General features: G+C 40.6%; 2 protein-coding genes across 3 annotated transcripts in view; both read right to left on the bottom strand.

The window, feature by feature from the left end:
• Positions 1-2,149, bottom strand: part of lrp5 (low density lipoprotein receptor-related protein 5) — a 50,900-nt gene extending 48,751 nt beyond the window's left edge. Inside the window, exon 1 of one of the 2 annotated variants that reach the window (XM_029757981.1) lies at positions 1,771-2,149. In XM_029757981.1, coding sequence (XP_029613841.1) covers positions 1,771-1,855 — 85 coding nt within the window. In that variant the 5' untranslated portion in view covers positions 1,856-2,149. The remainder of the gene's footprint in view (positions 1-1,770) is intronic. The other variant, XM_029757982.1, reaches the window with a different exon arrangement.
• Positions 2,150-4,811: 2,662 nt separating this feature from the next.
• Positions 4,812-15,735, bottom strand: c7h11orf24 (chromosome 7 C11orf24 homolog). Its single transcript, XM_029757980.1, has 4 exons — positions 15,549-15,735; positions 12,676-12,911; positions 6,808-6,933; positions 4,812-6,607 (listed from the first exon to the last, which is right to left on the bottom strand). Exons 2-4 carry the CDS (start codon positions 12,812-12,814, stop codon positions 5,661-5,663), a joined length of 1,212 nt encoding a protein of 403 aa, XP_029613840.1. The 5' UTR covers positions 12,815-12,911; positions 15,549-15,735; the 3' UTR covers positions 4,812-5,660.
• Between the last annotated feature and the right edge of the window lie 10,747 nt (positions 15,736-26,482).

The following is a 26,482-nucleotide window of genomic DNA, read 5'->3' as shown; positions in this document are numbered from 1 at the left end:
TACAGACTTCCTTCTTTTCACTCAGTCATTTAGTTTAGTATTGTGGAGTAACTATGTTGTTGATTCCTTCGTCAGTTTTAAAGTCACCATTGGCCTCATGGTGAAATCCCTGAGCAGCTTCCTTCCTCTCTGGGAACTGTATCGTTGTAGTGACTGCGCCTATTGATACACCATCCAAAGTGTAATTAATAACTTCACCATGCTCAAAAGGATATTCAATGTCTGCTTTATAAAAATATATATATTTTACCCATCTGCCAATAGGTGCACTTCTTTGCAAGGCATTGGAAAACCTCCCTGGTCTTTGTGGTTGAATCTGTGTTTGAAATTCACTGCTTGACTGAGGGGCCTTACAGATAATTGTATGTGTGGGATACAGAGATGAGGTAATCATTCAAAAATCATGTTAAACACTATTATTGCACAGGGTGAGTCCATGCACCTTATTAAGTGACTTGTTAAGCACATTTTTACTCCAGAACATATTTAGGCTTACCATTAGAAAAGGGGTTGAATACTTTTGACTCAAGACATTAACGCTTTTAATTATAAAAATAAATCTCAAAACAAAATTCCACTTTGACATGGTGGGTTATTGTATGTAGATAAGTGGCACACAATCTGAATTTAATACATGTTCAATTCAGGCTGTAAAACAACAAAATGTGGAAAAAGTCAAGGGGTGTGAATACATTCTGAAGGCACTGTATATGATAATTTGCCCAAATCAATGCTGGGGAAAAGGATTAAAAAAACTAAGGGGGCATTAATCTGCCATTTTCTATTTAAAAGAATGGCCATAAAACCCCAAAAGATTCACTCTTTCTACTTCTTTCAAACTCTAATTGTGTACAATCATGCTAAACTGCATACAGAAATATTGTATTGATTTATTTCTAGGCATAGCCAGCCTATATTGGATTAAAAATGGAACTAATAATTGAATCTATATATAGTCCATTCAGCCCTAACCAACCCTAACCAAAACAAGAAAATCTATAGACCTAAACCACTTGTAGACTTTTAGAGATGTTTTTTGTGATTCCTAGTATTTACAAAATATATGTAAGTAAAATGGTCAAATGCATTTTGTTAGCGGTTTGATGATCCATCTTACAACATATGTGTTTGTCTATTCATTGGTTAAGGATTTTTTTGGGCACATTCAGAAAAACTGTCTCACCCATCTCATTGGGTATTTGTGGTTTGCTACTTCAAAACGTGTTTGAAAGAATCAGAGAAACAACTTGTCCTTCACTTTCCCACAAACTTTCTCGCACTTCCAAGCAGAAAATCAAGGACTCCCAAATGACACCCGACACCGGCGATCAATCGCAGTACATTGAGGCCTCGGAGTATAGGCTCTAAAATCAACTTTTGCGGTTCCCCTCAATAATTATGTAAAGTTGAGCCAAATAATGTGTCTCATTTCATATTTTGCGTTTTGAACGTTTCACTATTGCTGATACATTGTGAAAGCATCAGAAATGCGCGAACAGTTTCGGCTTGAGTGAACTCCTGCGATTGTCTTGCCACACAGTCAGTATCCAACTTGGGAAGAAAAGACTCAAATGTATAATATTTAAACGAAAATACACGCCAAGACATGCTAGAGTCTATTCAACTCTAAAATATACAAATATAACTTATGGCTACTATAACTACCGACCTCTAGCGAGATACATTCACATTTCACGTAGCTATAGCCACATTGCTTCCCAGAACTTTGCCACCTCCGAGCAGAGTCCGAACAAAAAACATGCTACTTACCATGAACCAGAGAGAGCAAGCTGCTATAAAACAGTAATTCCACAAGAAGGACGTCCATTGCTAGTGGTCGTGGTTTTAATTCCATAACCCCGACTCCATTATTCGGGTTATTTGTGCAAAAGAAAGTTAAAAAAATCCGAGCGGGAGTCTTAGTCGATACTTTTTATACTTTTGTTGGAAAGCTACTCCAGCCTGCCCTGATTGTAGAGGCACCGACGAGAATGGCAACGGAAATTAGATGACGTCACTAGACATACAGTTACTTTGTGCAGAGAGGACGAGGCAAAGCGAGAGGGATAACTGCGCCCAAAATCTATCTTCTCTCGCAGGTGGCGTTTTTTTTCCGCTCACCAAGCGATGAGTTTTAGTATGGAGGTCAATGAATGTCGAATTTGGTTGACAAAAAAAATTAACGGCTTATTTGCAACGTGTGGCTTATTTGATCGAACATAAGTTTCGTAATGCGTAGTTTCTTACGAGTGTACTGATATAAGTAGGACACTTGACATCCCGGCAACTTTGAGAAAAATACTTTATATCGGACTGGTGCCTGTTGTTCACAAGCGTATCTGCCCTCTCATTGGCTAGAATGGTCCCACCTGATCTTACCTCCCGACCATTTTTGAAGACATTTATTTTCATTATTACAGTGTACACTGGAATATCTGATGTAATCAGAGAGAGCAGGAAATCAAAACCTCCAGTACATGCGTCTGCAATATCTGCATTATGAATACCTGGTAAGAAGCTGCTTTGTGCCTGGGGTGCCCAATTACATTCAGTTTTCTTGATCGGCAGGTCAGGAGCCTGCCCAGAACATAATTATAAATAATGTGTACTGCAAATTGACCGCAAGAAGCTCAAACAGATATAGTACAAAACATAATAATTTCAATTCTTGCTTACATTTGGATGTGATCACATAATGCTTCTCTATATATATGCATGGGAATAATTGGGTACAAATGTCCTACATTAAAACCACTTTGAGTTGATTTCATGGTGATTTAACAGTCTTTGTAATGTAAAACTTGATTAAAACTTGATTAAAAAAATCACCTGACAGCTCCAATAAATATACTTCTGTAACAAGCTACATTTCTATAGTGTCCATCAAATATTGACTTCATTTAAAGTGGTCAATATTGAAATGATTGGTGTTTTTAGGTTTAGAATCAAAGATAATGTAGTACATTTTTATGTGACAGTGAGAATCATTTTGACCTGTAAAATATATTGTGTAGGCTACAGTGGATGTCAAAACATCAGTGACAAAGTGAGTCCATCTTGGTCCAGTGCAGGATGATTTATCTACATCTGCTCCTCAAAAAATGTAGGCTATAGAAGGGTATACACTTCCTTACAGCAAATGCCCAGTAGGCTATACTGCATCAGCACAGAGGATATTTGGCATGAATAACCCTTTACTATTAGATAAACCTATATTATCTATATCTATCTGTATTAGTCTCTAAATGAGCATTGCACTTTGATTTGCTTAGCTGACACTGCACTTAGCCCATAATGTGTCTGAGGCCGCAGAATGTAAACAAGGCATTTTGAACAAGGCACACTCACTTGGTCACTACTAGGTTACTTCTACCCATGTTCTCCATATTATATATAATGCAATAACAGAAAAGTACTTTTATGAGAAACCCTTTGCTCTTCGCTCTTTCACAAGACTCCAGGCACTGCAAACAGGATTAGGCCATAGACCTGGCAGAAAAAGCACTCCTCGGGTTGAATGCTAAGGTTCTCCAACTGGCCTGAACTCGAAAGAGGGAAAGTAGAAGCATATGTCCCTCTCAGTGCGTGTGAGTGAGGCAGGAAACCATTCCCAGCCCAGAGAAATATGCTGTAATGAAACCTGCCTTTACAGTCACCTGCACCATATAGCCTGTGGCATTCCCTTTGATCCACTGGGCCCTATCCACAAATAAAAAAACCTGCCTTTCTATTGGTCTTTGTTGCTTATAAATATTGGGTTTTGCAGTAATATACCCACGCCTCAGTGTAACAAATACCCCTCACACAGTAATGAAGTCCATGAGGGACAGGCCCTCTCAAAACAAAAGGCTTATACAGGCATCATGTCAGCGAGCTTATCACTAAACCCCTAGCTACCAGCTTCTTACCAGGTATTCATAATGCAGATATTGCAGACGCATGTACTGGAGGCTTTGATTTCCTGCTCTCTCTGATTTGACGGTTACAGCTCACTACTGAGAACAAAACACACAACTAGAGCAAATAGAACATTCCCAAACACTAAAGTAAACCAAATATATGCATATTGGCAGCAATATATTGGGGTATGGCAGATACTGTAGTAACCAATTGTTAGTTATTTTTCTACTAAAAGCAATGTTCTTTGGCAGTGATGTTGCATGAGGCAAAAATGCTATTCTATTGCCAAATATTCTCAGAAATTGAGAAACTAGACCCTGTGTGGACCAGGACTTTCACTGGAAAACTGTGGGGAACGGGGATAAAGTCCACAGTAATGGATGTTTGAACAAGAACTTTTAGAAAACATTGGCAAGAAGAGAGAAGTAAGCAGAGAAGCAAACGAGAAACATAACTTAACAACCTTTGGCATCTCAAGGCAGTTTTCTCCTAAATGTTACTCTAATGGAATCCATGTTTTCCCTTTGCAGCTTTTGTTTCCCTCAATAAATGCTGCCCTGACGTGTGCATTGTAAAGGTGTCGGACCACCTCCACGCTCTCATTTTCTTCTTTGCCAATTAATTCTCAGTCCAGACCTTCAAACTTTCGCTACAAAAACAGACACGTTACATGTGCATCATATTCCCAGGAAGCTATTACTGGGCTAGAGCTGTGGGATGTTACACCCCCAACTGATTGATATGCCCTTCTAAAAAAACATTGAATCTCTCCCTGAAACACCGCATATACAGTCGTGCAGACATCTTAAAAGTCCTACAGGAGTTGAGAGAATCGAAGACTACTAATGCATCTCACTGAAGCGCTGATTAATCCTTACTGACATTTTTTGGGTGATGAAAGAAAAAGCCACTTCATTCTTAATTGTTTTCTTTACTGGAAATAACATATCTTAATAGCACATTAGTAAGATTTAAATTGGCACATAACAGGCCTTCAGACCCGTTTCCAACTTTGACAGAAGTTCCTCCGCATTGGAAAGTCTCTTTTGGTTATCATATAACCGTTCCTTCTTCTTCGTCATGGAACGGTGTGCATGATGGCTAGACAATTCCCTTGGCTTTAACATTAATGTGCTTCAGTGATCATTTTTGCCTTCAATCTTAATCCAAGGACAGGAATGGTAAACAAAGAAAACATGCAAGTCATGAACAAAGGAAAATTGCATGAAAAATTACCAACAAAATGTACACAAAGCAATGGATATATACAAGCGAAAAATGTACAATAAATGAAATACCAGAGACGTAAACAAAGCTACATCAATAAACCTTTTCAGCCCCTTTTCCACAGAACTCAGAATGATATTCACTATTTTAGAAAACTGAATACTTAACAGTCTATGGCCATAATCCTATTGGTTGGAGGTGGAATATTCATCTGCATAGAAATGTAAGACATAGAAACATAGGACTAACAAACCACTGTGGTGATACTTTGGCCCATGGCCTGATGCATTTCTTGGCCCATCATAAGACCTTAAGGCCTGAATAAAAACGACAGCAGGGGTAACTTATATTTGAATAATCTCTGTATGCTGGAGTACCTTTAAGACAGAAATGTTATGCAATACTAGGGCAAATGCTGGTGCAACATTGACAATCTCTTAACTCATGTATGTTATTAACCCTTTTCCAATAAAGAAAATATAAAAATAGAAATAACTGAACCATGTTGAAATGTAAACACTCAATTGTCACTTTTAAACACCTGAATCAGAATACATTCCATTGATGAGATAGTCCACCTGGGTGTAGTCTTTCCTCCTGTAACTCTTATAGGCCTGTGTGAGGAAGAGAACAACTGTAACTAGGAAGAAGAGGAGGCCAAACAACAGGACAGCCAATAGAGCGCTTCTGTCCACCAACTGTCGAGTCAGAATCTCGCCGGCAACAACATCTATAACGGCTCTGTTGGTGTCTTCGTCCAGCCTTTTTGTGCTGACCTCAGTAGTGGCGGTTGAAGGAACCATGGCGTTTCTGGAGGTAGCTGGAGAGCTGGGGGACTCCGGAACGGTTGGTGACGGCTTCTTCTCCTCATCTGTAGGCGTGTCTGCAGTGGTGGTTGTTTTTGGAGTGGTAGTTGTTTTTGGAGTGGTAGTTGACGGTAATGCTGTTGTTTTTAGTGTGGTGGTAGTTGTTGGCATTGTTGTTGTGGTAGTAGTTGGTTGTGTTGTGGTGGTATTGGTAGTAGATGGCATTGCTGTTGTGGTGATAGTAGTCATAGCGGTGGTTGTTGTTTCTGATGCCGTTGTTTTCATCATCTGTGGGACGGCTGGAGGAGTCATAACAGTTTTAGATTCCAGCTTTACTGAAGTGGCTGTGGTTGTTCCTGGGCTTTGGATCTTTGACTTGTGGGTTGTCTCAGATACTGTAGTTGCTGTGTCATTCTTGGGAGCTGGCAAATGTGCTGCAGTCATGGTAGATGCAGTTAAGACAACAGGAGTCCCTCCAACAGATGGAGCCTGACCAGCATCGCTGTGCTGTGAGGTAGAGCCGGTCTCATTGAGGGCAGAGGTTTGTGTAGTTTGATTGCTGACTGTCAATTCATGAGCAGTAGGGTTCTTATGTTGGCTTTCTGATGGAGTTACGGAACTTGAAGACCGAGTGACACGTTTAGCTTCTTTCTTAAATCGACTGATGTCTGTTTCTGGGGGGAAAAAAACAGATTTAAAATATTGTGAAAAATGTAAAGGCATTACATGACATGCATTTCAATCACAAAATAGATGGTTCATTTACAACCCTTGGAAACCAAAAGATTCAGTAACTAGATTTATCAACAAAAAATCTTAATATTGGTAATAAGAAGCTAATAAAACATTCTCCACTCAAGCATTGTGTACATACCTGGTTCCCTTATCAGGTCAGCGAAGGAGATACAGCTGCAGTTGGTACAATTCGGACATGTCAAGAAAAAGCAGGTGGACTTCTCTTTCCAAAAGACAGCATGAGCACATGTCGTATTGAATGAGCCTGTGGAATAAACACACACAAAAAAAATGTAATAAAAAAAATCTTGCATGCAGTCAAAATCATATCCAATATTAAGCCAGAAATTGTACCAGTCAAAAGTTGACACACCTATTCATGAGTTTATTTTGACTATTTTCTACATAATAGAATAATAGTGAAGACATCAAAACTATGAAATAACACATATGGAATCATGTAGTAACCAAAAACAAAAGTGTTAAACAAATCAAAAATATATTTTTTATTTGAGATTCTTCAAAGTAACCACCCTTCGCCTTGACAGCTTTGCACACTCTCGGCATTCTCTCAACCAGCTTCATGAGGAATGCTTTTCAAACAGCCTTGAAGGAGTTTCCACAAATGCTGAGCACTTGTTGGCTGCTTTTGCTTCACTCTACGGTCCAATTCATCCCAAACCAACTCAATTGGGTTGAAGTCGGGTGATTGTGGAGGCCAGGTCATCTGATGCAGCACTCCATCACTCTCCTTCTTAGTCAAATAGCCCTTACACAGCCTGGAGGTGTGTTTTGGGTTATTGCCCTGTTTAAAAAGAAAAACAAATAATAGCACAAACCAGATGGAATGACGTATCACTGCAGAATGCTGTGGTAGCCATGCTGGTTAAGTGTGCCTTGAATTCTAAATAAATCACTGACAGTGTCACCAGCAAAGCACCATCACACCTCCTCCATGCTTCACGGTGGGAACCACACATGTGGAGATCATCCGTTCACCTATCGTAAATTCCGGACTATAAGCCGCAACTTTTTCCCCAGGCTTTGAACCTCGCGGCTTAAACAATGACGTGGCTAACATATGGATTTTTCCCGCTTTCAATTTTTCCCCCCCAAAAAAACACATTCTGTGACGTGCTCAGTTTTTTGGCGGCATGAAGCGTTCATTAGACCAATGAAATTGCCGAACGGGTTAAGGTCAAACAACTTTTTTTTTACTGTTTAGATTAAATCGAGCGCTCTCAAACTTCCCATCATTCTAATTACGGTAGTCATTTTGTCACCCTCATCATGGCAAAGACACGGAGAAATGCATATGATGCAGCTTTCAAGTTGAAGGCGATTGATCTGGCTGTTGGAAAAGGAAATAGAGCTGCTGCACGGGAGCTTGGTCTTAATGAGTCAATGATAAGATGTTGGAAACAGCAGCGTGAGGAATTGACTCAGTGCAAAAAGACAACTAAAGCTTACTGCTAATTTTTAATTTTTTGTTACAAGCCGTGTTTCGTTAAAGCCTATTAATTTTTGTTACAAGCCGTGTTTCGTTAAAGCCTGTGTAAAGTTAATTTGTTTCAATGTACCGGTAGGCATCTGCAGCTTATAGACATGTGCGGCTTATTTATGTTCAAAATAAAAAAAATAAAACAATTCAGTGGGTGCGGCTTATATTCAGGTGCGCTTAATAGTCCGGAAATTACAGTGTCTCTGCGTCTCACAAAGACACGGCGGTTGGAACCAAAAATCTCAAATTTGGACTCATTAGACCAGAGGACCGATTTCCACCGGTCTGAGGTCCATTGCTCGTGTTTCTTGGCCCAAACAAGTCTCTTCTTCTTATTGGTGTCCTTTAGTAGTGGTTTCTTTGCAGCAATTCTACCATGAAGGCCTGATTCACGCATTATTATAGACAGACTTGTCCCCATCTTAGCTACTACTGCATCAATATGCTTTGACCATGACAGTTTACAATCTAGGGTTACTCCAAGCAGTTCAGTCATCTCAACTTGCTCAATTTCCACATTATTTAGTACAAGATTTAGTGAGTGTTTTGTTCCAAATACAACGCTTTTAGTTTTAGAAATATTTAGGGCTAACTTATCCTTGCTACCCACTCTGAAACTAACTGCAGCTCTTTGTTGACTGTTGCAGTGATTTCAGTCGCTGTAGTAGCTGACGTGTATAATCATCCGCATACATAGACACTCTGGCTTTACTCAAAGTCAGTGGCATGTCATTAGTAAAAAAATGTAAAAAGCAAGGGGCCTAAATAGCTACCCTGGGGAATTCCTGATTCTAACTGGATTATATTTGAGAGGCTTCCATTAAAGAACATCCTCTGTGTTCTGTTAGACAAGTAACTCTTTATTCACATTATAGCAGGGGGTGTAAAGCCACAACACATACGTCTTTCCAGCAGCAGACTATGATCGATACTGTCAGTCTAACAAGACAGCCCCCCCAATCATTTTATCAATTTCTCTCCTTCAATCAGTCATTTGTGTAAGTGCTGTGCTTGTTGAGTGTCCCTCCCTATAAGCATGCTGAAATTCTGTTATCAATTTGTTTACTGTGAAATAGCATTGCATCTGGTCAAACACATTTTTTTCCCAGAAAATAGTAAGGGTTGGTAACAGGCTGATTGGTCAGCTATTTGAGCCAGTAAAGGGGGCTTTACTATTCTTGGGTAGCGGAATTACTTTTGCTTCCCTCCAGTCCCGAGGGCATACGCTCTCTAGTAGGCTTAAATTGAAAATGTTAAGGAGTGGCAATATCGTCTGCTATTATCCTCAGTAATTTTCCATCCAGATTGTCAGACCCTGGTGGCTTGTCGTTGTTGATAGACCATTCTTTTCCCCCACCTCTTCCACACCGACTTTACGGAATTCAAAAGTACAATTCTTGTCTTTCATAATTTGGTCCGATATACTTGGATGTGTAGTGTCAGCGTTTTGTTGCTGCCATGTCATCCCTAGGTTTGCTTCTCTTCCCAATGAAAAAGTTATAAAAGTAGTTTGCAATATCAGTGGGCTTTGTGATGAATGAGCCATCTGATTCAATGAATGAAGGAGCAGAGTTAGCTTTTTCACCCCTAAATTTCATTTAAGGTGCCCCAAAGCTTTTTACTATCATTCTTTCTTTGTTTCATAGTGTAGTTTCTTTTTAAAATTTAGTTTAGTCACATGGTTTCTTAATTTGCAGTATGTTTGCCAATCAGTTGGGCTGCCAGAATTAATTGCCATACCTTTTGCCTCATCAAATCAATTTATTAAGCCCTTCTTACATCAGCTGATATCTCAAAGTGCTGTACAGAAACCCAGCCTAAAACCCCAAACAGCAAGCAATGCAGGTGTAGAAGCACATGCCTCACAACCATACAATTTTTCAATTCCTCATCAATCCAAGGGGATTTAGCAGTTTTTACAGTCATTTTCTTAAATGGGTGCGTGCTTATTAGTAAATGGAATAAGTAGTTTCATAAATGCGTCAAGTGCAGCGTCTGGTTGCTCCTCATCACACACCAGCAAATATTCTTTACATCAAACATAAGAATCACTACAAAACTGGTAACTAACGAACTTATCTTCTGCAGCAGAGGTAACTCTGGGTCTTCCTTTCCTGTGGCGAACATCATGAGAGCCAGTTTCATCATAGCGCTTGATGGTTTATGCGACTGCACTTGAAGTTCTTGAAATGTTCCGTATTGACTGACCATGTCTTAAAGTAATGATGGACTTGTCATTCCTCTTTGCTTATTTAAGTTGTTCTTGCCATAATATGGACTTGGTCTTTTACCAAATAGGGCTATCTTCTGTATACCAACCCTACCTTGACACAACACAACTGATTGGCTCAAACGCATTAAGGAAAGAAATTCCAAATGCATTCCAGATGACTACCTCATGAAGCTGGTTGAGAGAATGCCAAGAGTGTGCAAAGCTGTCATCAAGGCAAAGACTGGCTACTTTGAAGAATCTCAAATATACTTTTTTGGTTACTACATGATTCCATAGGTATTAATTCATAGTTTTGATGTCTTCAATATTATTCTACAATGTTGAAAATAGTCAATAATGAAAAACCCTGGAATGAGTAAGCGTGTCCAAACTTTTGACTGGTACTGTATATTAATTCAAGACTGAAGAATGGAACATACCAAGAGCATTGTCATGCAGGCAACATAAATATAGCTGGTCAACAAATAACACTTCTCAGGAGTTATCTAAACATGTCTCCCAAAAAGTTGCCGCAATAAACCCTGGGAATTCCTTTAAAAAATGTTCACCACAGGGACTAAGGTTGTCAGCGTGAAATGAAATAAGAGTAGTACTGAAAAATAGAGTAAAAACAGTCTCAGCAACCACCGTCCGTGTTTATCAGGAGATCTGGGATCCATTACAGAAACAGATGGGAGAAAAACAGGCCTGTTTACGCCTCCTTTGATCCCTTCCAAACTCGTGTGCTGGAGCTATCCTCTCAGTTACACACCTTTGCCTCAACATCCAGCCGTGCACGCCTGATGGCTCTCTTCCCACTGCAGAGCAGACCTACTGATGAGGATAACAGGTGGGGAAAAGCAGAAGAGCGGAGGCAGACCTGGGCCTGCACCGAGGAGAGGAGCCGGCCCCACCGGGGAGTCAATGTGAGAGGAGGCAGAGCGAGTTGCGCGACCTCAAGTCTTTCTCCTCTCCTGCTTTATTTTAAAGCTGCTGCTAGGCGCCGAGGAATCAAAACTCCTTTGCGGTTAAAAACTTCAGGTGAAATGATGATCGAGCAAGAAGAGAGAGAAAAAACGTTTGGCCTAGAGAGCCATTCCTGGTCATTGATGGCAAACTAACTGGAAGGCCAGATGCTTTGTGTTTTTAATGATTCCCCAGCTGTTCCAAATGGGACGGGAAAAGAGTGTGGAGGGTTGGGAGTTGAGGAAAGCAGGGAGAGGGGGTAAGAATATCAATGTTGCAGACGGCCCCTCACTCCCCTTCCTCTTAAGTTACTAGGGGGTCACCCTATGCTAGGGACATGACGTGTCCCAAACATACAGGTCTCTAAGCTGGAATGCTAAATGATTGTATTTATAGCTCTCTGTCATACCACACATTACATGCTTCCAGATGGTAATACCAACCTTGTTTTCATGCCCTACTACTTTCAACCCACATTGCCTCTGGGAAACCCTGTGGCGTGTTTAGGGTGGATCATGTGGTGGAACTGGAAGAAGGCTGGGCCATTTCAACTAACTCCTCCCATGGAGATAACAACTGCCTTTGGGTTATATGCAGCTATGTATTTGATGCATACATCTGACCAGACTCAGGTGGTGCAGCAAGAAGTATTGTAAGATCTCATTTAAAGAAGAACCTGTCATGACAACGGCTGCGTTTACACAGGCAGCCCAATTCTGATCTTTTTTCCCATTAATTGGTCTTTTGAACAATAAGATCCCCCAAAAAATCTGATTTAAAGAGATGTGATTGGGCAAAAGACAAATTTGTGGAAAATATATATTGAATTTGGCTGTCTGTGTAAATGCAGCCTTTAGACTCATGGGGCAAGGCTCTCCAAAGCAGCGCCAGGCTCATACACAACACAGCAAGGCCTAAGAATCCCTTTCATCTTAAATCTGAAACACATGGTTGCTTTGAAATTATATGTCCTTCAGTAGAAAGATGTGATTTGGGGGAAAAAAAGTTACATTATGGCTACTCCCATATCGGCAGTGTTCCTGCTTTATCCAAGAGGTAAGCTTTGAGATGTAGGTAGGTAGCATGCATGCACCGTATCTTTTTCTATAAGAGTTTCCTTCAGGTTATGAGTAACGTTTATATGAGAAGTAGTAAGACAATGGATCAAACATTGGTGAGCTTTAGTGAACTGGTGTACATTCCACAACATATTTGATATGTTTTCAGTCAAATAAAAGAGTTGGAGCAAAAATATAGTATTTATGTGCGTTTTCACTTTTCACCTGTGGCAACACACCTGATTTGTTGATTTTCTGATTCAAACTTACATGCTTCAGAGCAATGGGTTTGCTCTGTCATTGTCTGGCTGGCCACAATGCTGAACTGGCTGGCCACATGGGATGACAGACAAGGTAGCACCAGGAGCCCAAGGACGGGGGACAGGACGAGGAGAAGATGCAGGGTCATGGTGAAATGGTGGCACACACACTGGGCAGGGAGAGGAAGGCAGTGGACACGAGTCACAATGAAGACAGGGGACACACCACCATCACAGCTCTAACATCTACAGGAGGGCACAGAAATGGAAAAAGGTCTCATTAAAGATATTTGCAGCTGTCATCATCCCATAGAATTGCATATCATTTACAGACATGTGTTTGCATTTTAATGTTGTAGTTTTATCTTCCATAAAGCCATGGATCACTTCCATCTCAATTTTATTCAAGACACGCATTGCCATTAAAATAATGAATTGTGAAGTTTCACATTTGTAGAGAAAAAGACAAAAACATGTTTGATTCTGGCTCCAGGTAGCCAATGTCTGTGCCATGAGCTGTTTAGTGACCATTTGAAAGTTTGACTCATGAGCAGCATCTAGCGGGATTACTACAAAACGATACAACTGTTTTAAAATTCTATCGCCTGTTACAAATTGATGATATAGTTCAAGTTTCATGTAACATCTGAGGATATGTGTAATGATTTTTCCATCTAGCCTAGTTAACGAAGAATAGACAGAGGGAGAGATGCTTGTAGTGGAACACATTTCACCATTGTACTGGGCAGCTTAGTTATTTCTGATACCATCACAATTCTGATACCATAAATAGGCTATCATACACGTATATTTGTATACATCCATAACAATGAGCTAATGATGAGGCGCGATTTCACCTGGCATAGAAAATGTGCTCACTCGCCAAGACAGTGTTGTTCAGAGGAGCTAGCTAACACAATCACTTCAAACTGAAGCTGGAAAGACTGCAAACTACCTGCACTTCGTTTGACTTATTTTAATTTCTTTGTATATATCCATAAAAATGATGCCAGCTGATTCATGATTTCGACTGGCTGAGAAACGCTGTCTGCTTGTCTGTCTCGATCATTACAGCAATACAAGGTTAATACAAATCTCCGGTGTTGAAAACTAAATGTTAGTCTAAAATAAAATGTGATAATGTCTAGATGCTTTTTATAGTGGAGATCAAGTTTATAAACTGCCTGGCTGGGCTGATGAAACAGTGGATTGCGCAGTCAGATTGAACAGTAAAAAGGCACTTTAACAGATTTAGCCGGTGGTAATTTGTGGAATAGACACCAGCTGGAATGCGATTTAAGCAAATCAGCATTCAAGATTAAACCCACCCGTTGTGTAAAATTCAGATGTTCAACAACTCCGTGGCCCTCACAGCAGTTTTAGCATTCCAGAATATTGTTCAATCCTCAAAGACACTCACTGTTTATAGAGTAAGATGACAGTTGACTATTCTGTATCATGTTATACAGTAGTAAGAAGCCAACCCAAATATCATACCATTGTCAAACACCCAGAAAAGGAACATGCATACATTCTACAAGAAACAAAATCTCTCACCATTGCTGTCCTCACGATATAATGGTTACACCTTTTCAGACCTCTTGTTGGCTCTGCCCTAAATGTAAACACCACTTAGCTGAACAAATTGCCATAGTTCACTGCATGCGTCCCAACGTGGTGATCATGTGATGAACAATGGATTTCACTCCACTCTATTCTCCACCCAACTTTCATTGCACAAATGGACAGTTTACAGAGTAGTTAACTAGTTACATGTGTGTGGGAAACACCAGGGACGTCTGGCTTTACGTATTTATTACCAATGAGCATTGGCAATATGGTTTAACCTTAACGTCCCATCATCAAACCACGCTAGCTAGATATTTGTTTTGTAGGAGATTTTCCAGTCATCTGATGATTCTCAGTAACTATACTGTTCTCTTTGAAGTAGAAAGAATAATCGATAGAAGTTTAAATATTAGACATGTGTAAGCAGAATGAAGGCTGAAGCTCATGTGAGTGTACAAAGCTGGATCAACGTCGAATTGACCGTGTAAAAACAGAACGCAAGCAGAATCTGTGTAGATGAGGCAAGGTAAACTAACAAGACTGACTGGTCTGGGCCATATCTGATCTTGTGAAGGCTGCTGGACACGCACATGAGTTAATCACACATAGACAACATCAGTAGGAACTTGTAAAGAACATTAGCTAAGGGGTATGCATGTCACACCACTACTAGAATCTATGCCCCAATATCTGAGAGAGAGAAGGGAAACTAAGTAAGACAACATGATTCCTAAAGTGGAGTGAAGAAGGGTAAAACTGTATAAAAGCCAAGCACTAAGAATGAGGCAGTTTTTCCATGGAATTTCTCTGCTTCTGTTACTTTTGTAATAAAGTCTAATTTAATTTACAAGCTCCTGTATCTGAGAAGTATTTGATCTAATATTTTCTACAACAGTTTCCTGAACACTCATCTGTCTTGAGACCTCTTCCCCCAGTCATTTTGATAGCTGCTAACTTAGCTAGAAGCCCACAGTTATGGAGTTAGTTATTAGCTAGCTAACAACATTGTGCTTCCTACAATTAACTTCACCTTTTGGCTGTAGCTACGTTACTGAAATTAAGAGACAGGTCCACTGTGTTGCAATTCTGGTTCATCACACTAGCTTGCTTGCTAAATCGACAGCTAGCTGTCCATGTGGCTGATTGTGTAGCTAACAGGCAAGCGTTTCTAGACCAGCATCAGTTTGCAAATCAGGATAGATACCATCAAATCCACCGCAGGTAGTCTAGCCACTACCCCCACTATTTGCTACCTAGTTAACGTAGTAGCTAGCGGCCATCTAGCTAACGTTAGCCAAAGACCAACTCACTCACCCAGGCAGGCAGGAAGAGGCTAAATGCACAACTTTTAGCCAACTTCTGTTCTTGTAGCTATCTAGCTAACACCGTAGTAGTTAACAATCTATGTATGGGCTAAAAAGCTATGTCATGACACGCAGTCAAACACATTCTATTTAGCGAGCCATTAACCTCATAGATGAGAACAATGATACAGATATTTCACCGGATGTATAACTGTGAAGCATCCGCGTGGCGTCCCCTCACTACCAAATATGGTGGTGAGAGAAAGCCCAGTGGCCAGCAGTGGGAGAACATGAAACGAGATGGACTTTGGACGACATTCTGCAAATGCTCTCATCGATTAAATATTTGATCACAATACAGTTTTCTGTTCCCAAAACTAAAATCTTTTGCGAACAGAGTGAACTAAGTTTGGTAGACTATACCCTTTGCCAAAGTTTCCAAAAATGGTTTAGTAGGAGTGCAAGGGCAAATTGACTTATTGCACACGCGTACTTCACAGAGTAGGCATTCCCTAACATAAATATGCAAATACATGTCCCTAGAGCGGGTTGGTAAAAACAAGCATTGCGATTGGTTGAGAAGCGTTCTAAGCCATACTAAAAAAACAGTTTAGCATGGTAAGCCTGACTCAAAATAATCATTTTGAAATCATTAACTTGATCTTCACTGTAAAATGTTTCTAGACATTATTTCGCCTTGCTTCTAGCCTAAAATTTGATTTGCAACAACAGGGGTTTGTAAAAATGTTGCTGTCTGTCTCTCGACTTTTGCAACATTGTTTCGATATTGAAATTCGATCTTCACTGTCCTAATGAAAATTAAAGTGTCAGGAAGAGACTGACATCTTTTATCAGCCAGTCGAAATCATGAATCAGCATATTTTTTTAATTGATATATATATATGTATACAAGGAAATGTCAATAGAAAAACAGGTCAAACAAAATTAAATGCAACTACTTTTCTGCTACATAACAAGATTCAACAACTGAGACATAAACTGAACAAGTTCCACAGACATGTGACTAACAGAAATTGAGTAATGTGTCACTGAACAAAGGGGGAGGGTCAATATCAAAAGTAACAGTCTGTATCTGGTGTGGCCACCAGCTGCATTTAGTACTGCAGTGCATCTCCTCCTCATGGACTGCACCAGATTTGCCAGTTCTTGCTGTGAGATGTTAACCCACTCTTCCACCAACGCACCTGCAAGTTCCCGGACATTTCTGGGGGAATGGCCCTAGCCCTCAACCTCTGATCCAACATGTCCCAGGCGTGCTCAATGGGATTGAGATCCGGGCTCTTCGCTGGCCATGGCAGAACACTGACATTCCTGTCTTGCAGGAAATCACGCACAGAACGAGCAGTACGGCTGGTGGCATTGTCATGCTGGAGGGTCATGTCAGGATGAACCTGTAGGAAGGGTACCACATGAGGGAGGAGGATGTCTTCCCTGTAGCGCACAGCGTTGAGATTGCATGCAATGACAACAAGCTCAGTCCGATGATGTTGTGACACACCGCCCCAGACCATGACGGACCCTCCACTTCCAAATCCATCCCACTCCAGTGTACAGGCCTTGGTGAACGCTCATTCTTTCAACGATAAACGCGAATCCATCATCCCTGGTGAGACAAAGCCACGGCTCGTCAGTGAAGAGCATTTCTTGCCAGTCCTGTCCGGTCCAGCGACAGTGGGTTTGTGCCCATAGGCGACGTTGTTGCCGGTGATGTCTGGTGAGGACCTGGCTTACAACAGGCCTACAAGCCCTCAGTCCAGCCTCTCTCAGCCTATTGCGGGCAGTCTGAGCACTGATGGACGAATTGTGAATTCCTGGTGTAACTCGGGCAGTTGTTGTTGCCATCCTGTACCTGTCCCGCAAGTGTGATGTTCGGATGTACCGATCTTGTGCAGGTGTTGTTACACGTGGTCTGCCACTACGAGGATGATCAGCTGTCCGTCCTGTCTCCCTGTAGCACTGTCTTAGGCGTCTCACAGTACGGACATTGCAGTTTATTGCCCTGGCCACATGTGCAGTCCTCATGCCTCCTTGCAGCATGCCTAAGGCACGTTCACGCAGATGAGCAGGGACCCTGGGCATCTTTCTTTTGGTGTTATTCAGAGTCAGTAGAAAGGCCTCTTTAGTGTCCTACATTTTCAGAACTGTGACCTTAATTGCATACTGTCTTTAAGCTGTGAGTGTCTTAACGACCGTTCCACAGGTGCATGTTTATTCTTTTTTTTTTTATTCATTGAACAAGCATGCGAAACAGTGTTTAAACCCTTAACAATGAAGATCTGTGAAGTTATTTGGATTTGTACGAATTATCTTTGAAAGACAGGGTCCTGAAAAAGAACATTCCTTTTTTTGCTGAGTTTATTTCCAGGTCTCTCCAGAGATGTTCGATCGGGTTCAAGTCCGGAATCTGGCTGGGCAACTCAAGGACATTCCGAGACGTGTCACGAAGCCACTCCTGCGTTGTCTTGGCTGTGTGCTTAGGGTCGTTGTCTTGATGGAAGGTGAACCTTCACACCAATCTGAAGTCCTAAGCGCTCTGGAGTAGGTTTTCATCAAGGATCTTTCTATACTTTGCTCCGTTCATCTTTCCCTCAATCCTAACTAGTCTCCCAGTCCCTGTCACTGAAAAACATCCCCACAACATGATGCTGCCACCACCATGATTCACCGTAGGGATAGTACCAGTTCTCCTCCAGACGTTACGCTTGGCATTCAGGCTAAAGATTTCAAGCTTGGTTTCATCAGACCAGAGAATCTTGTTTATCATGGTCTGAGAGTCCTTTAGGCTCCTTTTGGCAAACTCCAAGCGGGCTGTCATGTGCCTTTTACTGAGGAGTAGTTATGTCTGGCCACTCTACCATAAAGGCCTGATTGGTAGAGTGCTGGAGAGATGATTGTCCTTCTGGAAGGTTCTCCAATATCCACAGAGGAACTCTGGAGATCTGTCAGAGTGACCATCAGGTCTTGGTCACCTCCCTGACCAAGGCCCATCTCCCCTGATTGCTCAGTTTGGCCAGGCGGCCAGCTCTAGGATTAGTCTTGGTGGTTCCAAACTTTTCCCATTTAAGAATGATGGAGGCCACCGTGTTCTTGGCGACCTTCAATGCTGCAGAAATGTTTTGGTACCCTTCCCCAGATCTGTGTCTTGACACAATCCTGTCCCGGCGCTCTTACGGACAATTCCTTTGACCTCATGGCTTTTTGCTCTGACGTGCACTGTTAACTTTGGGATCTTATATAGACAGGTGTGTGCATTTCCAAATCATGTACAATCAATTGAATTTGCCACAGGTGGACTCCAATCAAGTTGTAGAAACATCTCAAGGATGATCTATGGAAACAGGATACAACTGAGCTCAATTTCAACACTTAGCAAAGAGTCTGAATACTAATGTAAATAAGGTATTTCTGTTTTTATTTTTTAATACATTTGCAAAGAAATCTAAAAACCTGTTTTGCCTTTGTCATTATGGGGTTTTGTGTGTAGATTGATAATACAAAAAATAATGTATAAAGAAAAAGGCTGTAACATAACAAAATTGGAATACTTTCCCAATGAACTGTACAGTCCCGACACACATCTAGGGTTACTACCCAAGCCGGCTGGTCGTTCGTTCTATCGGTTCGGTTGCCAGAGACGCAATCCAGATGTTAAGTCTTTTTGTTCTAAATCTATGGACTCCGTTGTAAATGTTCTGTTGCCATGATGGCTGGCAGTGTTCTTATCCCTTGATTGCTAGCAAGTGATTTTTGGGGGAATACATCCATAACAATGAGCTAATGATGTGCGTTTTCGCCTGGCATAGAACATTTGTTCTCTCGCCAGGCCACTGTTCAGAAGAGACAGCTAACGCAATCACTTCAAACTGAAACTGGAATGACAGCAAACTAGCTTTATGTTATTTTTCTATTGACATTTCTTTGTACACTGAACACAAATATAAACACAACATGTAAACTGTTGGTCCCATGTTTCATGAGCTGAAATAAAAAATCCCAGAAATGGCTTGTGCACAAATTTATTTACATCCCTGTTAGTGAGCATTTCTCCTTTGCCAAGATAATCCATTCACCTGACAAGTGTGGCATATCAAGAAGCTGATTAAACAGCATGAGGGCTCCCGAGTGGAGCAGCAGTCAAAGGCACCACATCTCAGTGCAAGAGGCATCACTACAGTCCCTGGTTTGATTCCAGGCTGTATCACATCCAGCCGTGATTGGGAGTCCCAGTGCACAATTGGCCCAGCGTCGTCCGGGTTTGGCTGGGGTAGGCCGTCATTGTAAATAAGAAGTTGTTCTTAACTGAGTTTTATAGTTAAATGCAAAGCATTATACAGTTGAAGTTGGAAGATTACATACACCTTAGCCAATTACATTTAAACTCAGTTTTTCACAATTCCTGACAATTAATTCTAGTAAAGATTCCCTGTCCTAGGTCAGTTAGGATCACCACTTTATTTTAAGAATGTGAGTGGGTCAGAAGTTTACATACACTCAATTAGTGTTTGGTAGCATTGCCTTTAAATTGTTTAACTTGGGTCAAACGTTTTGGGTAGTGTTCCCCAAGCTTCCCACAATAAGTTGGGTGAATTTTGGCCCATTCCTCCTGACACAGTTGGTGTAACTGAATCAGGTTTGTAGGCCTCCTTGCTCGCACACACTTTTTCAGTTCTGCCCACACATTTGTTATAGGATTGAGGCCAGGGCTTTGTTATGGCCACTCCAATACCTTGACTTTGTTGTCCATAAGCCATTTTGCCACAACTTTGGAAGTATGCTTGGGGTCATTGTCCATTTGGAAGACCATTTGCGACCAAGCTTTAACTTCCTGACTGATGTCTTGAGATGTTGCTTCAATATATCCAGATAAGTTTCCTACCTCATGATGCCATCTATTTTGTCAAGTGCACCCGTCCCTCCTGCAGCAAAGCACCCCCACAACATGATGCTGCCACCCCCGTCCTTCTCGGTTGGGATGGTGTTCTTCGGTTTGCAAGACTCCGCCTTTTTCCTCCAAAGATAACGATGGTCATTATGGGCAAACAGTTCTATATTTGTTTCATCAGACCAGAGGACATTTATCAAAAAAGTACGATCTTTGTCCCCATGTGCAGTTGCAAACCGTAGTCTGCTTATTTATGGCGGTTTTGGAGCAGTGGCTTCTTCCTTACTGAGCGGCCTTTCAGGTTATGTCGATATAAGACTCGTTTTACTGTGGATATAGATACTTTTGTACCTGTTTCCTCCAGCATCTCCACAAGGTCCTTTGCTGTTGTTCTGGGATTGATTTGCACTTTTCTCACCAAAGTACATTCATCTCTAGGAGACAGAACGCATCTCCTTCCTGAGCGGTATGACGGCTGTGTGATCCCATGGTGTTTAAACTTGCGTACTATTGTTTGTACAGATGAACGGGGTACCTTCAGGCATTTGAAAATTGCTCCCAAGGATGAACCAGACTTGTGGAGATCTGCAATTTTTTTTCTGAGGTCTTGGCTGATTTCTTTTGATTTTCCCATGATGTCAAGTGAAGAGGCACTGAGTTTGAAGGTCAGCCTTGAAATACAACCACAGGTACACCTCCAATTGACTCAAATGATGTCAATTAGCCTATCAGAAGCTTCTAAAGCCATGACTTCATTATCTGGAATTTTCCAAGCTGTTTAAAGGCACAGTCAACTTAGTGTATGTAAACTTCTGACCCACTGGATTTGTGATACAGTAAATCATAAGTGAAATAATCTGTCTGTAATCAATTGTTGGAAAAATGACTTGTGTCATGCACAAAGTAGATGTCCTAACTGCCTTGCCAAAACTATAGTTTGTGGGAAAATGGGAAAATCATAAGAAATCAGCCAAAACCTCAGACATTTATTTTTGTAAATGACATCGCCGAAGTCGAGGATCGGTAGGATGGTCAGTGTTACGAGGGTATGTTTGGCAGCATGAGTGAAGGATGCTTTGTTGCGAAATAGGAAGCCGATTCTAGATTTAATTTTGGATTGGATATGTTTAATGTGAGTCTGGGAGGAGAGTTTACAGTCTAAGCAGACACCTAGGTATTTGTAGTTGTCCACATATTCTAAGTCAGAACCGTCCAGAGTAGTGATGCTGGACGGGCGGGCAGGTGCGGGCAGCGATCGGTTGAAGAGCATGCATTTATTTTTACTTGTATTTATGAGCAGTTGGAGGCCACGGAAGGAGAGTTGTATGGCATTGAAGCTCATCTGGAGGTTAGTTAACACAGTGTCCAAAGAAGGGCCAGAGGTATACAGAATGGTGTCGTCTGCGTAGAGGTGGATCAAAGAATCACCAGCAGCGAGAGCGACATCATTGATGTATACAGAGAAGAGAGTCGGCCAGAGAATTGAACCCTGTGGCACCCCCATAGAGAGTGCCAGAGGACCGGACAACAGGCCCTCCGATTTGACATACTGAACTCTATCGGAGAAGTAGTTGGTGAACCAAGTGAGGCAATCATTTGAGAAACCAAGGCTGTTGAGTCTGCCAATAAGAATGTTGTGATTGACAGAGTCAAAAGCCTTAGCCAGGTCGATGAATACGGCTGCACAGTAATGTCTCTTATCGATGGCGGTTATGATGTCGTTTAGGACCTTGAGCGTGGCTGAGGTGCACCCATGACCAGCTCTGAAACCAGATTGCATAGCGGAGAAGGTACGGTGAGATTCGAAATGGTCAGTAATCTGTTTGTTAACTTGGCTTTCAAAGACCTTAGAAAGGCAGGGTAGAATAGATATAGGTCTGTAGCAGTTTGGGTCTAGAGTGTCTCCCCTTTTGAAGAGGGGGATGACCGTGGCAGCTTTCCAATCTATGGGAATCTCAGACGATACGAAAGAGAGGTTGAACAGGCTAGTAATAGGGGTTGCAATAATTTCGGCAGATAATTTTAGAAAGAGAGGGTCCAGATTGTCTAGCCCGGCTGATTTGTAGGGGTCCAGATTTTGCAGCTCTTTCAGAACATCAGCTATCTGGATTTGGGTGAAGGAGAAGTGGGGGAAGTTTGGGCGAGTTGCTGTGGGGAGTGCAGGGCTGTTGACCGGGGTTGGGGTAGCCAGGTGGAAAACATGGCCAGCCGTAGAAAAATGCTTATTGAAATTCTCAATTATTATTGATTTATCAGTAGTGACAGTGTTTCCTAGCCTCAAGGCTATGCCAGAGTATGCTGCAAAATCAATAGAAGACATCATTTGTAACACTGGGTCATTGCAAAGCAATTGGTAGATGTCTGTCAAAAACTTGAATTCTCAGAAGACAAAAATTTGCTAGTTGAATTAAAGAAATATGAACTAAACTTGGGATGCTGGACGTAACTCTGAGCTGAATGCTGAGAGCTTCCAACCAGAAAACAAACAAAGTGAAATTACTTCACACAGCCTAATCTGTTCGCAACAAAATACAATTTTCAGTCACGATTTAGCTAAAAGAAAATGTTTAGTTTACTCAATGGCACTGATTGATAATTGTTGACACATTATTGGGTTCTGTGCAGAAAGCGGCAACCCCCACCAGGTGGTGCAAAAGCCTTAGGAATGTGTAATGTCCAGGAGTCAGAAATGTTACTCCTCTGGCTCTCGGTTTCATTTGTAAAAGTGCAAATTAAATGAATTGGAGAAGTCTTTACACAAATACTAAAGCTAGGCCCCACTACTTTAGACAACTTGATGTTTTTTAACCTTCTGTTTCATTTTATTACAGTGTGATATTACACAAGTGTAGTCTATTATTATCATAATAAAGTGTAACCGATGTTTCATAAATAATGTTTTTGGCATACTGGAACACTTGTAAGAGTGATTTAAAAAACATATTTCTACAGTTTTCTAAAAATACTAAAAAACACCAGTCAGTATCAAGGTGCTGCATTGGTTTAATTAAAGATGTAACTATTGTCTAACTGTATCAACTACAATTGTATACTGGTGTCACTATTCAGTGCCATTTTATAATAAATATTACTGGTAGATAACATTGCATTGATATTCATAGCTGTTTAATCTTCAATATACTGTGTCCCTACCCCCAATAGTCTGTCACCATTATGCAGGAGATGAACAGGAGATGAACTTTCTGGAGAGGTATCTTTACATCCCTGCTTAACTCATCAGGTTTTATGGAGACAGTTGATAAAGACTAAAACATCTAACTGCCTGTTACTCAGGACCTGAAGCAAGGATATGCATATTCTTGATACCATTTGAAAGGAAACACTTTGAAGTTTGTGGAAATGTGAAATTAATGTAGGAGAACATAACACATTAGATCTGGTAAAAGATAATACAAAGAAAAAAACATTTTTTTACATCATCTTTGAAATGCAAGAGAAAGGCCATAATGTACTACTCCAGGTTAGGCACAATTTAGATTTTGGCCACTATCAAGATTGCCCAAATGTGCCTTACTGGTTTATTAATACATTTCCAAGTTCATAACTGTGCGCTCGCCTCAAACAATAGCATGGTATTCTTTCACTGTAATAGCTACTGTAAATTGGACAGTGCAGTTAGATTAACAATAATTTAAGTTTTCTGCCCATATCAGATATGTCTATGTCCTGGGAAATGTTCTTGTTACTTACAACCTCATGCTAATCACATTAGCCTACGTTAGCTCAACCGCCCCGCGGGGTGGACACCGATCCCGTAGAGGTTAATATAGAAAGGTAATCTTCAAATGATGAATAACTCAATGAAGATTATAACCTACAGTGCCTTCAGAAAGTATTCACACCCCTTGACTTTTTCCACATTTTGTTGTGTTACAGCCTGAATCTAAAATGGATTGAATTAAGTTTTTTTCCACTGGCCTACAGACATTACCCCATAATGTCAAAGTGGAAATGTGTTTTTAGAAATGTTTACAAATTAATAAAAAATAAAAAGCTGAAATGTCTTGAAAAAATAAGTGTTCAAGCCCTTTGTTATGGCAAGACTAAAAAAGTTAAAGAGTAAACATTTGCTTAACAAGTCACATAATAAGTTGCATGAACTCACTCTTTGGATGGTGTATCAATACACCGAGTCAATACAAAGATACAGGCGTCCTTCCTAACTCAGTTGCCGGAGAGGAAGGAAACCGCTCAAGGATTTCACAATGAGGCCACGTGACTTTAAAACAGTTACAGAGTTTAATGGCTGTGATAGAATAAAACTGAGGATGGATCAACAACATTGTAGTTATTTCACAATACTAACCTAAATAACAGAGTGAAAAGAAGGAAGCCTGTACAGAATACAAATATTCAAAAACATTCATCCTGTTTGCAATAAGGCACTAAAGTAATACTGCAAAAAATGTGCCAAAACAGTTCGTTTTTTTTGTCCTGAATACAACGTGTTATTTTTGGGACAAATCCAATAAAACACATTAATGAGTACCACTCTCCATATTTTCAAGCATACTGGTGGCTGCATCATGCTATGGGCATGCCTGTAACCATTAAGGACTGAGGAGTTTTTCAGGATAAAAAAATTAATGGAATGGAGCTAAGCACAGGCAAAATCCTAGAGAAAAACCTGGTTTAGGCACTGGGAGAGGAATTCACCTTTCGGCAGGACAATAATCTAAAACACAAGGCCAAATATACACTGGAGTTGCTTACCAAGATGACATTGAATGTTCCTGATTGGCCGAGTTACAGTTTTGACTTAAATCTACTTGAAAATCTATGGCAAGACCTGAAAATAGTTGTCTAGCATTGATCAACAACCAATTTGACAGAGCTTGAAGAATTGTAAAAAATAATATTGGACAAATGTTGCACAATCCAGGTGTGGAAAGCTCTTAGAGACTTACCCAGAAAGACTCACAGCTGTAATCGCTGTGAAAGGTATTTCTACAAAGTATTGACTCTGGGGTGTGTTCACTTACATGAATTAGATATTTCTGTATTCAATTTTCAATCAATTTGCAAACATTTCGAAAAACATGTTTTCACTTTGTTATTATGTTATTAAAACGTCAATTTTATCCATTTTGAATTCAGCCTGTAACACAACAAAATGTGGAATAAGTCAAGGGGTATGAATATTTTCTGAAGGCACTGTATGTCCTGTCAATTCTAGTACATTCTTTATAATTACTTTGGATATCTGCATACTCCAATTTAGTGCTTACATCCACTAGTGTCCCAAGACATTGCGTTTATCAGGAGTTGAGTGTACATATCTACTGTGCAGTGATCACTATACAATTTACAGTAACCAGAGATAATAAGGAGGGCTAACAGAACACCAATTGGGTAAAGTCAATTAGTACAAAGTACACTGATCATACTGTTTTCACGCTTTTGAAAGAACGACATAGCTGCTTTTTTTTTAACTCATGGTCGAGATAATAAAACAAGGGTTGCAAAGTTCAGTTATTTAGTTATATATGCTGTTGTGCCTCTTGGCCTTGGCTTTTCATTGCTGAAATCGTGCAGACACACCTCTTTAGCCTGTCTGGTACATGCGCAGATAGAGCATTATGATGATAAGACCATGATTATGATGGTGGGCCCGTGATGTGACGCTGCTGCATTATACAGTCAGTATCACATTACTGGACAACAAATTGAAGTTCCAGAAAGCCATGAAACCTTTAGTGCGTCAAAGGTCACAGTGCCTTACAGTAATCTCTTGTTGAATGACAAACATCTACTATGCCTCTCTTTTATATTCATTGTCTTCTGGTTATGCGCATAAGCAAATGACCCTTTTGCAAAAATGATGCCAATGAACTTTCTAGAGTCTTTTCTGTTTCTCAAGGGATGGTCAGATGCCGACCCTTAACAGTATCTGCAGTGGAGAACATGAAGCTTCCAGAATTCCATCGCAATAGCAACGTTGGTCAAATCATTAAATTAAATTAAATGTTATTTGTCATATGCTTTGTAAAGAACAGGTGTAAACTAACAGTGAAATGCTT

The sequence above is a fragment of the Salmo trutta genome, chromosome 7 (genome assembly GCF_901001165.1).
Source record: "Salmo trutta chromosome 7, fSalTru1.1, whole genome shotgun sequence".
In the NCBI taxonomy this organism is placed as follows: domain Eukaryota; kingdom Metazoa; phylum Chordata; class Actinopteri; order Salmoniformes; family Salmonidae; genus Salmo; species Salmo trutta.
This window is presented reverse-complemented; position numbering and strand designations above follow the sequence as displayed.